Source organism: Heterodontus francisci, chromosome 10, assembly GCF_036365525.1.
Source record: "Heterodontus francisci isolate sHetFra1 chromosome 10, sHetFra1.hap1, whole genome shotgun sequence".
Lineage (NCBI taxonomy): Eukaryota > Metazoa > Chordata > Chondrichthyes > Heterodontiformes > Heterodontidae > Heterodontus > Heterodontus francisci.
Window position 1 is genome coordinate 76,510,049 of NC_090380.1, and position 12,746 is coordinate 76,522,794.

At 46.1% G+C, this 12,746-nt stretch overlaps 1 protein-coding gene across 2 annotated transcripts in view; it reads right to left on the bottom strand.

The window, feature by feature from the left end:
- The window catches only part of hgd (homogentisate 1,2-dioxygenase), a 70,001-nt gene that overhangs the window by 51,316 nt on the left and 5,939 nt on the right, over nt 1–12,746 (bottom strand). The window contains exon 2 of one of the 2 annotated variants that reach the window (XM_068040824.1): nt 10,011–10,082. The exons of the other annotated variant lie outside the window; for it this stretch is intronic. Coding sequence (XP_067896925.1) covers nt 10,011–10,082 — 72 coding nt within the window. The remainder of the gene's footprint in view (nt 1–10,010; nt 10,083–12,746) is intronic. 2 annotated transcript variants of the gene reach the window in all.

The following is a 12,746-nucleotide window of genomic DNA, read 5'->3' on the forward strand; positions in this document are numbered from 1 at the left end:
ATGAGTAGTTTGGAGGTTTTGTGCGCTCCCTCCGATGCCTCGACTTTGCCTCCGCATCCGCATGTTCCTGATGAAGTCTCTCGAGGTGTACGATGCCTTCCTGAATGAGCTTTCTCCATTTAGGGCAGTCACGAACCAGGGACTCCCATGAGTTGATAGGGATGTTTGATCTCTTCAGGAATGCTTTGAGGACATCTCTAAAGCATTTCTGCTGTCCTCCTGGGAGCCTCCAGCCATGGCCAAGTTCTGAGTAGAACAGGTGTTTCATGAGTCTGGTGTCAGGCATTTGAATGGCATGTTCTGCCCAGTGGAGCTGGTTTTAGGTGATTAGCACTCTGATGTTGGGCAGGTTGGAGAGGACGCTGCTGTTGGACTGCCTTTCTTGCCACTGGATTTGGAGGATCTTGCGGAGGCACCTCTGGTGGTACCTCTCCAGTGCTTTGAGGTGCCTGCTGTAGGTTGTCCAAATCTCCGAAGCATATAGAAGCAGAGGGATCACTTCTGCCTGGTAAATCATGATCTTAATCTCAGGTTTGAGATCCTGATCCTCAAATACTCCCTTCCTCAGTCAACCGAAGGCTGAGCGGCACATTAGAGGTTATGATGAACCTCATTGTCTATGCCGGCCTTCACCGAGAGGTGACTCCCAAGATATGGAAAATGGTCCATATTTTCCAGGATCTCGCCATTGATTTTGATTGACAGGGGGCGATGTTGTGCTGTGGAAGCTGTTTGGAACAGAGCCTTCGTCTTCCAAGTGTTTAGTGAAAGACTCGTTTTCTCATATGCTTCGGAGAAGCAATGATCTGGAGCTGGAAGAGGCCGTGGAGGGAGGTGTACACAATCTCCCAGAGGCAGATTCTTAACTGGCTGCCTCCAGGAGCCTTGTCCAATTAAGGATAGTGGCTGAGTTTCAGCTTTAGAAGGTCCAATCAGCAGAGCCTGTGGATAGGGCTGCCAGCCGTCCTTGCAGTGTGGGTGATGCCTGGCCATCAGCAGGAGCATCAGCAATGCTATAGAGACTCCTTCAATGGGAAGGAAGTAGTTGACATTGCATTAGGGCAAGCATTAGCGCAGACATCAGTCTCCATGAAGTGGCTGTAAAGGCATTCCTGCTGCCTGGGGATAGATCTCTTTTGTGAATTACTGCTGGCAAATAAATTAAAACCCTCAAATGTATCGCAGCCCAGAGCTCCCGCTGCGAAGCTGCCTCTGATCCATTTTTGGGTGCACCATCGGGAAGATCTCTTGCAGCCTTCAAAATTGAACATATATGACTTGTTACCATCTTCAAATGGATTCCTGCTGCTGACGGGTGGGTTGCTCTTAAACCCATTCATCCATCTCTGGGAAAAGCGCACATTGGCGGAACACATCAGGGAGCCATCTGATGCGCATCTTTTCAAATTTTCTTATGCCCCCACCTCCAAAGCCACCTCTGTGAGCCTGGGAAAATTCAACCCCTTAACTCGGTTTCTCTCTCCACAGATGCTGGGTAGGCCAGCATTTATTGCTTATCCCTAATTGCCCTTGAGAAGGTGGTGGTGAGCTGCCTCCTTGAACCGCTGCAGTCCATGTGGGGTCCATGTCCAGTCCAAGTCCAGTGCTGTTAGGAAGGGAGTTCCAGGATTTTGACCCAGCGACAGTGGAAGAACAGTGTTATAGTTCCAAGTCAGGATGATGTGTGGCTTGGAGGGGAACTTGCAGGTGGTGGTGTTCCCATACATCGGCTGCCCTTGTTCTTCTAGGTGGTAGAGGTCACAGGTTTGGAAGGTGCTGTTTAAGGAGCCTTGGTGCATTGCTGCAGTAGATGGTACAAACTGCTGCCACTGTGCGTCAGTGGTGGAGGGAGTGAATGTTTGTAGATGGGGTGCCAATCAAGCGGGCTGTTTGTCCTGGATGGTGTCGAGCTTCTTGAGTGTTGTTGGAGCTGCACCCGTCCAGGCAAGTGGAGAGTATTCCATCACACTCCTGACTTGTGCCTTGTAGATGGTGGACAGGCTTTGGGTAGTCAGGAGGTGAGTTACTTGCCGTGGGATTCCTAGCCTCTAACCTGCCCTTGTAGACACAGTATTTATATGGCTACTCCAGTTCAGTTTCTGGTCAATGATAACCCCCAGGATGTTGATAGTGGGAGATTCAACGATGGTAATGCCATTGAACGTCAAGGGGAGATGGTCAGATTCTCTCTTGTTGGAGATGGTCATTGCCTGGCATTTGTGTGGCGTGAATGTTACTTGCCACTTATCAGTCCAAGCCTGAATACTGTCCAGGTCTTGCTGCATTTGGACACAAAATGCTTCAGTATCTGAGGAGTCGCGAATGGTACTGAACATTGTGCAATCATCAGCGAACATCCCCACTTCTGACCTTATGGTTCAAGGCAGGTCATTGATGAAACAGCTGAAGATGGTTGGGCCTAGGACACTACCCTGAGGAACTCCTGCAGTGATGTCCTGGAGCTGAGATGATTGACCTCCAACAACCACAACCATTCTCCTTTGTGCTAGGTATGACTCCAACCAGTGGAGAGTTTTCCCCCTGATTCCCACTGACTCCAGTTTTGCTAGGGCTCCTTGATGCCATTTTCGGTCAAGTGCTGCCTTGATGTCAAGGACAGTCACTTTCACCTCACCCCTTGAGTTCAGCTCTTTTGCCCATGTTTGAACAAAGGCTGTAATGAGGTCAGGAACTGAGTGGCCCTGGCGAAACCCAAACTGAGCGTCAGTGAGTAGGTTATTGCTAAGCAAGCGCCGCTAGATAGCAATGTCGACGACACCTTGCATCACTTTGCTGATGATTGAGAGTAGACTGATGGGCGGTAATGGTCGAGTTGGACTTGTCCTGCTTTTTGTGTACAGGTCATACCTGGGCAATTTTCCACATTGCCAGGTAGATGCCAGTGTTGTAACTGTACTGTAACAGCTTGGCTAGGGGCCCGGCCAGTTCTGGAGCACAGGTCTTCAGTACTATTGCCGGAATGTTGTCAGGGCCCAAAGCCTTTGCAGTATCCAGTGCCTTCAGTCATTTCTTGATATCACGTGGATTGAATCGGATTGGCTGAAGACTGGCATCTGTGACGCTGGGGACATCAGGACGAGGTCGAGATGGATCATCAACCCGGCACTTCTGGCTGAAGATTGTTGCAAATGCTTCAGCCTTAATTTTGCATCGATTTGCTGGGCTCCCCCATCATTGAGGGTGGGGATATTTGTGGAGCCACCACCTCCAGTTAGTTGTTTAATTGTCCACCACCATTCACGACTGGATGTGGCAGGACTGCAGGGCTGAGTATTGCCAGCATTTTCTGTTTTTTTTCAGATTTCCAGCATTCGCAGTATTTTACTTTTGCATTACTGCCCCACTTCTGGTTTGGCTAACACATGATTCAAAAGGCTAGGTTATGCAGTGACAAGATATGCTCCTCATTGCCACTGGGCCCAAAATCAGTAAGTCATACCCCCATTGACAGCTGCAGCCTTCCTTGTGCTCAGGTGGGCCTCCAATTGTGCTTGGAAGCCTTGTCCCTGCTCTTATGCCCCCACGATGTCAGGAGGATGATGACCTCCTGCACTGCTGGAGCTCTTTCTTTCTTTCTTTGGCCTCCTTGTCTCGAGACAATGGGTAAGCGCCTGGAGGTGGTCAGTGGTTTGTGAAGCAGCGCCTGGAGTGGCTATAAAGGCCAATTCTAGAGTGGCAGACTTTTCCACAGGTGCTGCAGATAAAATTGGGTGACAGGGCTGTTACGCAGTTGGCTCTCTCCTTGCGCTGGAGCTCTTACTGCTTATTCAATTGACCACCAGTACTGACTCAATGTCACTTATCTCCAAATGGGCGAGTCCCCCTCTGCACCATTCACCTTTTATGGGGCCCAACTAATTCACTGGGGTGGTCATGACTGGCTACCCAATGTGTGTCTGCATTCATTCAGCTGATCTGCCCCAGACAGTGTGTGCAGCCCGTCCACCCAATGAAAATCACAACAAGCTCAACCAGCTTAATTGGCCTTAATCATGGAGTGGGCAGGATCAAAAAGGGAGGTAGAGAGAAAGCAGGGAATTAAAGACCAGTCAGCCTGGCGTCGGTAGTGGGGAACATTCTATAGTCCATTATCAAAGATTTTATAGCAGAGCACTTGGAGAACGGTGGTAGAATCAGACAGAGTCAGAATGAGTTTACAAAAGTGAAATCATGCTTGACAAATCTACTAGAATTCTTCGAGGATGTAACTAGTAGAGTTGATGAGGGGGAGCCAGTGGATGTGGTTTATTTGGACTTTCAGAAGGCCTTCGACAAAGTCCCACATAAAAGATTAGCGTGTAAAATTAAAGCGCATGGGATTGGGGGTAGTGTATTGCGATGGATAGAAAATTGGTTGGCGGACAGGGAACAAAGAGTAGGGATAAATGGGTCTTTTTCCGAATGGCAGGCAGTGACTAGTGGGGTACCGCAGGGATCAGTGCTAGGACCCCAGCTATTCACAATATACATTAATGATTTAGATGAAGGAACTAAATGTAATATCTCCAAATTTGCAGATGACACAAAACTGGGTGGGAGGGTGAGTTGTGAGGAGGATGCAGAGAGGCTTCAGGGTGATTTGGACAAGTTGAGTGAGTGGGCAAATACATGGCAGATGCAGTATAATGTGGATAAATGTGAGGTTATCCACTTTGGTAGCAAAAACAGGAAGACAGATTATTATCTGAATGGCTACAAACTGAGAGAGGGGAATATGCAGCGAGACCTGGGTGTTCTCGTACACCAGTCGCTGAAGGTAAGCATGCAGGTGCAACAGGCGGTAAAAAAGGCAAATAGTATGTTGGCCTTCATAGCGAGAGGGTTCCAGTACAGAAGCAGGGATGTCTTGCTGCAATTATACAGGGCCTTGGTGAGGCCACACCTGGAATATTGTGTGAGTTTTAGTTATATGAGGAAAGTTATATGAGGAAAGATGTTCTTGCTATAGAGGGAGTGCAGCGAAGGTTTACCAGACTAATTCCTGGGATGGCAGGACTGTCATATGAGGACAGATTGAGTCGGTTAGGATTATATTCGCTGGAGTTCAGAAGAGTGAGGGGGGGAATCTCATAGAAACCTATAAAATTCGAACAGGACTTGACAGGGTAGATGCAGGAAGGATGTTCCCGATGTTGGGGGTCATAGTCTAAGGATACGGGGTAAACCTCTCAGGACTGAGATGAGGAGAAATTTCTTCACCCAGAGAGTAGTGAGCCTGTGGAATTCGCTACCACAGAAAGCAGTTGAGTCCAAAACATTGAATGTTTTCAAAAAGGAGTTAGATATAGCTCTTGGGTCTAAAGGGATCAAAGGGTATGGGGCGAAAGCGGTTACTGAGTTGGATGATCAGCCGTGATCATAATGAATGGCAGAGCAGGCTCGAAGGGCCAAATGGTATACTCCTGCTCCTATTTTCTATGTTTCCATGTTTACAGGGCTGCCTTTCCCCAGTCCTGATGAAAATGGCTGGCGCTGGGAACAGCGTTGGGAAACTGGCATGCTAGCCAGCTCCGATATTTTTGACCCCTTCCAGCCTCCTTTCACACCCCTTGGGGGACCCAAAAAATCAGCCCCTAAAATAAAAGCAGAAAATGTTTGAAATACACAACAGATCAGTGAGCATCTTAAAGCGAAAAGACACGTTTCATGCATGCATACTTGTAGCACCGTGGAGATAATTTCTTGCACTGACATAAAGATTGATGTCTCAGTGTTCATTTTTAATGATCAAGCCTACAGGTAGGGCTTGAGTCATCAAACTGGCTGTGTAGATTTCAGCAGGTAACCATCAGAACCAAATGAAAAATACTAGTTTGCATGTTTGCATGGAGTGAGGCTGTAAGTTAAGTGTGGGTATTTTTGTTGGCTGGGGGCGGTGGTAGGTGCTCTTTGCTCTTTTTCTTTCTCAGCCTCAAAGGTACAGGGGATAAAAGTTGATTGTAAATAGCTGGTAAATTATTACACTAACAAGTTTTTTTTCTCATTGTAACAGTAAGTAATGGCGGGGCATCTTGGCCAAACGGAATGTACCTCCTGTGCAATGTGGGAAGTCATGGAAGTGCCATGGGACCTTGGTGAACATGTCTGCAGAAAGTGTCTCCGGTTGCAGAAGCTTGAGCTTCGGGTTTTGGAGCTCGAGCCGCGGCTGAAGTCACTATGGCGCATCCGTGAGGTGGAGGACTACGTGGATGGCATGTTTCAGGAGGTAGTCAAGCCGGTGCCTAGGCGAGCACAGTCGGGGGGTGACTTGGTGGATGCCGGGTGGGCGAAGAAGTCAGGGCAGGTAGTGCAGGAGTCCCCAGAGGATAACCCACTTTCTAACTGGTATTCAGTTCTGAGTACCAATGGGGGAGAGGGTTCCTCTGGTGAATGCATCGAGTGTCATGACCGGAATGTCATGGCTGACTCAGCTGTGCTGGGATGGAGAAAAAGGGACAAAAGGGCAATAGTGGTAGGGGATTCTATGGTTAGAGGAACAGATGGCGTTTCTGTGGTCGCAGACATGATTCCAGGATGGTATGTTGCCTTCCTGGTGTAAGGGTCTTGGATATCACTGAGCGGCTACAAAGTATTCTGGAGGGTGAGGGTGCACAGCCGAAGGTCGTGGTCCACGTTGGTACCAATGACATAGGTCCTGCAAAAAGAATTTAGGGAGCTAGGCAGTAGATTAAAAAGTAGGACCTCAAAGGTTGTAATCTCTGGGTTTCTTCCAGTGCCACGGGCTAGTGAGTATATGAATAGGAGGTTAGAGCAGATGAATGCATGGTTGGGGAGATGGTGCAGGAGGGAGGGCTTTAGATTCTTGGATCACTGGGCCTGTTTCTGGTGAAGATGGGATCTGTATAAGATGGACAGGTTGTACCTGAACCAGAACGGGACCAGCATCCTTGCTGGGAGGTTTGCTACTGATGTTGTGGGGTTGGGGGGGGGGGGGGGGGGTTTAAACTAATTTGGCAGGGGGATGGGATACAGAGCGGAAGCACAGTAGGGGGTGATGTACAATCAAATATAAATGTGAAGCTAAGTCAGTCCAGAGGACAGAATAAATGTAGATCTGCTAAGGCTCAGGCAAATAATGCAAGGCTGGATTTTAATGCAAGGAGTCTGATTAGTAAGGCAGATGAATTGAGGGCATTGATTAACACATGGGAATGATATTATTGCTATTACTGAGACATGGTTGAGGGAAAGGCAGGACTGGCAGCTTAATATCCCAGGGTATAGAATCTTCAGACGTGATAGGGGAGGGGGGTAAAAGAGGAGGTGGCATTGCACTGTTGATTAAAGAGTCAATTACTTCAGTAGGGAGGGATGATATCTTAGAAGGTTCCTCTAATGAGTCCATATGGATAGAATTTAAAAACAAAAAGGGGGCTATCACTTGGCTGGGAGTGTACTACAGGCCTTCAAACAGTCAGGGAGAGATAGAGGAGCAGATATGTAAGCAAATCTCAGAAAGGTGCAAAAATAATAGGGTAATAATAGTAGGGGATTTCAACTTCTCCTATATTAGAGGGGATAGTATTAGTGCAAAAAGCTTAAAAGGGGCGGAATTCTTCAAGTGCATTCAGGAGAGCTTTTTGAACCAGCACGTAGAGAGTCCTACAAGAGGAGGAGCGGTACTAGACTTAATCCTCGGGAATGAAGCCAGACAAGTGGTAGAAGTGGCAGTGGGGGAGCATTTTGGGGATAGTGACCATAACGCTGTAAGATTTAAGATTGTTACGGAAAAGGACTTAGAGGGTCCGGAAATAAGAGTACTGAATTGGGGGAAGACAGATTTCAATATGATAAAACAGGATCTGGCCAAAGTGAACTGGGAACAGCTTCTTATAGGAAAGTCTACATCAGACCAGTGGGAGTCATTTAGAAGGGAAATTATGAGGGTTCAGGTGCAGCATGTTCTTGTAAAAGTGAAGTAGGACTAACAACTCAAAGGACCCTGGATGTCAAGGGATATAGAGGATTGGATAAGGAAAAAAAAGGAGGCGTATGACAGATTCAGAGTGCTGAAAACAGCGAACGCCCTAGAGGAATATAGAAAGTGTAGGGGAGTACTTAAAAAACTAATTAGGAGAGCGAAGAGAGGGCATGAAAAATTACTGGTAGAAAAGATAAAGGAAAATCCCAAGGTGTTTTATAAGTATGTTAGGGGCAAGAGGATAACCAGGGAAAAAGTGGGGCCCATTAGGGATCAAAGAGGCAATCTGTGTGTGGAGCCGGAGGACATAGGTGAGGTTTTGAACGATTATTTTTCATTTGTGTTCACTATGGAGAGGGACGATGTAGGTGTAGGGATCAGGGAAGGGGATTGTGATATACTTGATCAAATTAGCATTGAAAAGGAGGAAGTATTCGCTGTATTAGCGGACTTGAAGGCGGATAAATCCCCAGACCCAGATGAGATGTATCCCAGGCTGCTATGTGAGGCAAGGGAGGAGATTGCAGGGGCTCTGACACAAATTTTCAGATCCTCTCTGGCCACAGGACAGGTACCAGAGGATTGGAGGACAGCAAATGTGGTACCATTATTTAAGAAGGGTAGCAGGGATAAACCAGGTAATTACAGGCTGGTGAGTCTAACATCAGTGGTAGGGAAATTATTGGAAAAATTCTGAGAGACAGGATTAATCTCCACTTGGAAAGGCAGGGATTAATCAGGGATAGTCAGCATGGCTTTGTCAAGGGGAGATCGTGTCTAACAAATTTGACTGAATTTTTCGAGGAGGTGAATAGATGTGTAGATGAGGGTAAAGTAGTTGATGTAGTCTACATGGACTTCAGTAAGGCTTTTGATAAGGTCCCGCATGGGAGATTGGTTAAGAAAGTAAAGGCCCATGGAAACCAGGGTAATTTGGCAAATTGGATTCAAAATTGGCTTAGTGGAAGGAGGCAGAGGGTGATGGTCGAGGGTTGTTTTTGCGAGTGGAAGCCTGTGACCAGTGGCGTACCACAGAGATCGGTGCTGGGACCCTTACTGTTTGTAGTGTACATTAATGATTTAGACATGAATATAGGAGGTATGATCAGTAAGGTCGCAGATGACACGAAAATTGGTGGTATCGTAAATAGCGAGGAGGAAAGCCTTAGATTACAGGACGATATAGATGGGCAGAGCAGTGGCAAATGGAATTTAATCCTGATAAGTGTGAGGTGATGCATTTTGGGAGGTCTAACAAGGCAATGGAATATACAATGGATGGTAGGACTCTAGGGAGTACAGAGGGTCAGAGGGACCTTGGGGTGCTTGTCCATAGATCACTGAAGGCAGCAGCACAGGTAGATAAGGTGGTTAGGAAGGCATATGCGATACTTGCCCTTATTAGCCGAGGCATAGAATATAAAATCAGGGAGGTTATGGTGGAGCTGTATAAAACGCTGGTTGGGCCACAGTTGGAGTACTGTGTACAGTTCTGGTCACCACACTACAGGAAGGATGTGATTACAATGGAGAGGATGCAGAGGAGATTCACCAGGATGTTGCCTGGGATGGAGCATTTCAGTTATGAAGACAGACTAGATAGGCTGGGGTTGTTTTCCTTGGAGTGGAGAAGACTGAGGGAGGACCTGATTGAGGTATACAAAATTATAAAGGGCATTGATAGGATAGCTTGGAAGAAACTTTTCCCTTTAGTGGAGAGGTCAATAACTAGTGGGCATAGATTTAAGGTAAGGGGCAGGAGGTTTAGAGGGGAGTTGAGGAATTGTTTCATCGAGAGGGTGGTTGGAATCTTGAACGCACTGCCTGAAGGGGTGGTAGAGGCAGGAATACTCATGACATTCAAGAAATATCTAGATGAGCACTTGAAACGCCATAACATACAAGGCTACGGGCCAAGTCCGGGGAAATGGGATTAGTTAGGACGGGTGCTTGATGGTCGGTGCAGGCATGTCAGGCCGAAGGGCCTGTTTCTGTGCTGTAAAACTCTATGACTCTATGACTCTAAGCTTACTGCAGGCGACAAACAGGTGGGAGAATTGTACAGTACCTGACCCTTTGGTAAGGACCCAGGACAGCATGGATCTTCTGAAGAAAATTCATTGCCAAATCCTGACATGTACTGGAAAAGGATAGACAGTAAACAGTCAGTAATGTGTCATTTTGGTATTCTTGTAAAACAAGAAAATGGCTGATTTGCACCAAATAATACTGCGACAGAGTAAAAGATGTCTTGGTTTTCTTCTTGGAATGGTGTCTATACAAACATCTGATTCAACAGCTCAATAACTTCAAATATTTTTTTTAAATTTCAGAATAATGCCTTAAATATTCCAACAAAAATATATATACGAGATGTGTTTATGTATCCATAAATACCAGCTTACTTCATTCATTCGTTGGCATCATCTTCCCAGAAGGTTGATTGCCATGGATCTCCATCTGTCTGTCCTGTGCTGCTCTTACACATTCCACAACTGCATCCAGCCCATTACATGTCATCCATTTTCTCCTCTGCTTCTGTCGATCTTTCCTTCCAATAATTGTCTCTGTCTCCCTTCTGCTCTAATGATGTGACTGAAATATATCTTTCTCTCTTTGATGTTATACACTAATTTCCTCTTTTCTCCAGTCATTTCCAGAACTTCCTCAACAGGCTTACTATTATAGTAATTTAAAATTTATTTTTCAACAGGTTCTACTTATTGTCCTACTTGAGTAAGGTCAGTTTCATCAGGCTTGTCTCAACATATGTATCTCATCTTTTCTATCCGTTAAAAAAATGTACAATGATTATACCAGAATTGAGAGGTTATAACAATTAAGAAAGTTTGAACAGGCTGGAAATCTATTCTCTAAAAAAAAGATTCAGGAGTAATCTAACAGAGGTCTTTAAAATTATGGACAGGGTTTTATAGGGTAGATGTAGAGAAGCTGTTTTCACTTGTGGGGGAATCCAAAACTAGAAGCCATAAATATGATAGTCACTAATAAATCCAATAAGGCATTCAGAAGAAACTTCTTCCCCAGAGAATGTTTAGAATGTGGAGTAGCATAAATGCATTGAAGGCGAAACTCAATAAACACATAAGGGTGAAAAGAATAGGTTATGCTGATGGTGTTAGGTGAAGTCAGGTAGGAGGAGGCTCATGTGGAGCATGAATACCAGCTTGGACCAGTTGGGCTGAAGACCTGTTTCTGTGCTGTAGACTCTATGTTAGGTAATTCTGTGTATCAGAGTTGGGCTGCTTGAAGGTCTTTTCTCATTCTCATGAATAACTAGGAACGACATAAGAGTACTATCAAGACTGTTATTAGAACTAGCAATAGAACTAGAACTAAACTAAGATAAAGACAGGGATTGAAAACTGAAAAGTGAATTTTAGTTCAAAAACACAATCTTGAATATCCTCAATTTTCTTAGAAACTTCTTCAGTTCTATTGATTCTATTGAGAAGCGATCTACTCTTCTGGTGTTAATTACCTCATGTAATCCTGTTGGTATCGCTGATGACCTCCGTATCAATAAAGCAGCTGCACTTAGAAATGCCAAGTTTCTCGCTTACGCTCTTGTTTTACTTATTTTCTTTCTATCCCTCCTAGATCCCTCTCTCCAAACATCATGCCTCCAATTCATTTATCCCTGCTCAGGTACTCTTCCCTCCCAAATCCCTCCCCAACCCATCAGTACTCCTCGTCCTTCCTGCTTTCCTACTGGCATGCCAGGCTTGACTTCCCCTTAGATAAGCCTACAGCTTCACTCAGTGCCTCTCTTGGCATCCTCCAAAGGGCCCATCAAGGCACTCAATGCTGCCTCATCAGCAGCAGCAAGCCCAACTGTCCCATACTACACTTTCACCAAACTTCCTGCCCAGTGCTAATCTTGCCAATCTCCTTTTCATCCAATTTACCATTCCACCACCGCCCCCACTGCTGACCCTGTGCACTCAGTGGATCAGATCTTGCCACCCCTCTATGCATCTCCTTCCAGAATGCCTGTTCACTTCTGTACAAGGCCCTTGCCATCCATGACCTCATTGTGGGTGATAGCATCAACATCATGGCCTTGACGGAAACTTGGCTGAGGGATGATGACACCTTCCCCCAAATGAAGTCTCCCCCCTTGGCTAGTCCTTCCACTACTTTCCCTGTCCAGACTGTTGTGGTGCGGGGTGGCTCTTTTCACCAAATCACAGCTTAGTCTGTCTCCCTACTACTCTGACACTTTCTCCTCCTTTGAACATCTCACCTTGTTCCACCCCCTCACCTCTCATTTAAAATCCTTGTTCTCTACTGCCCACCCAACTACCATAAAAATTTTCTCAGCAAGATATCTTCACTGCTTTCCTCCTTCAGCCACTGCACCGAGTGACTTCTCATCCCAGTGATCTCAATCTCCATTTCAGCTTATCATGCACTCTTTCCTGAACTCACTGCTCTTTTGTCCTCCCTTAATCTCTCCCTCCATTTAAACTTCTCTAACTATATTTACGACCACCCCCTTGACCTTGCCAACTCATGTGGTCTTGCTACTTCCATCATATCAATTACAGATAATGTCATCTCTGATCACTTCCTTGTGCCATTCTCCACCTACCTCCCCATTCACCAACCCAACTTCCTTCTGTGTCCTCCTCTGGAAAAAACTATCCCGCAATTCACTTACAACTGCCCTTTCAAAATCCCCACTGTCTAGCCTTTGGCCCTCCGCTTACCACATTATTTCTGCAGCTACTGATTTGCTTAACTGCACTCTCATCTCCACCCTTGATGCCCTAGTCCCCAC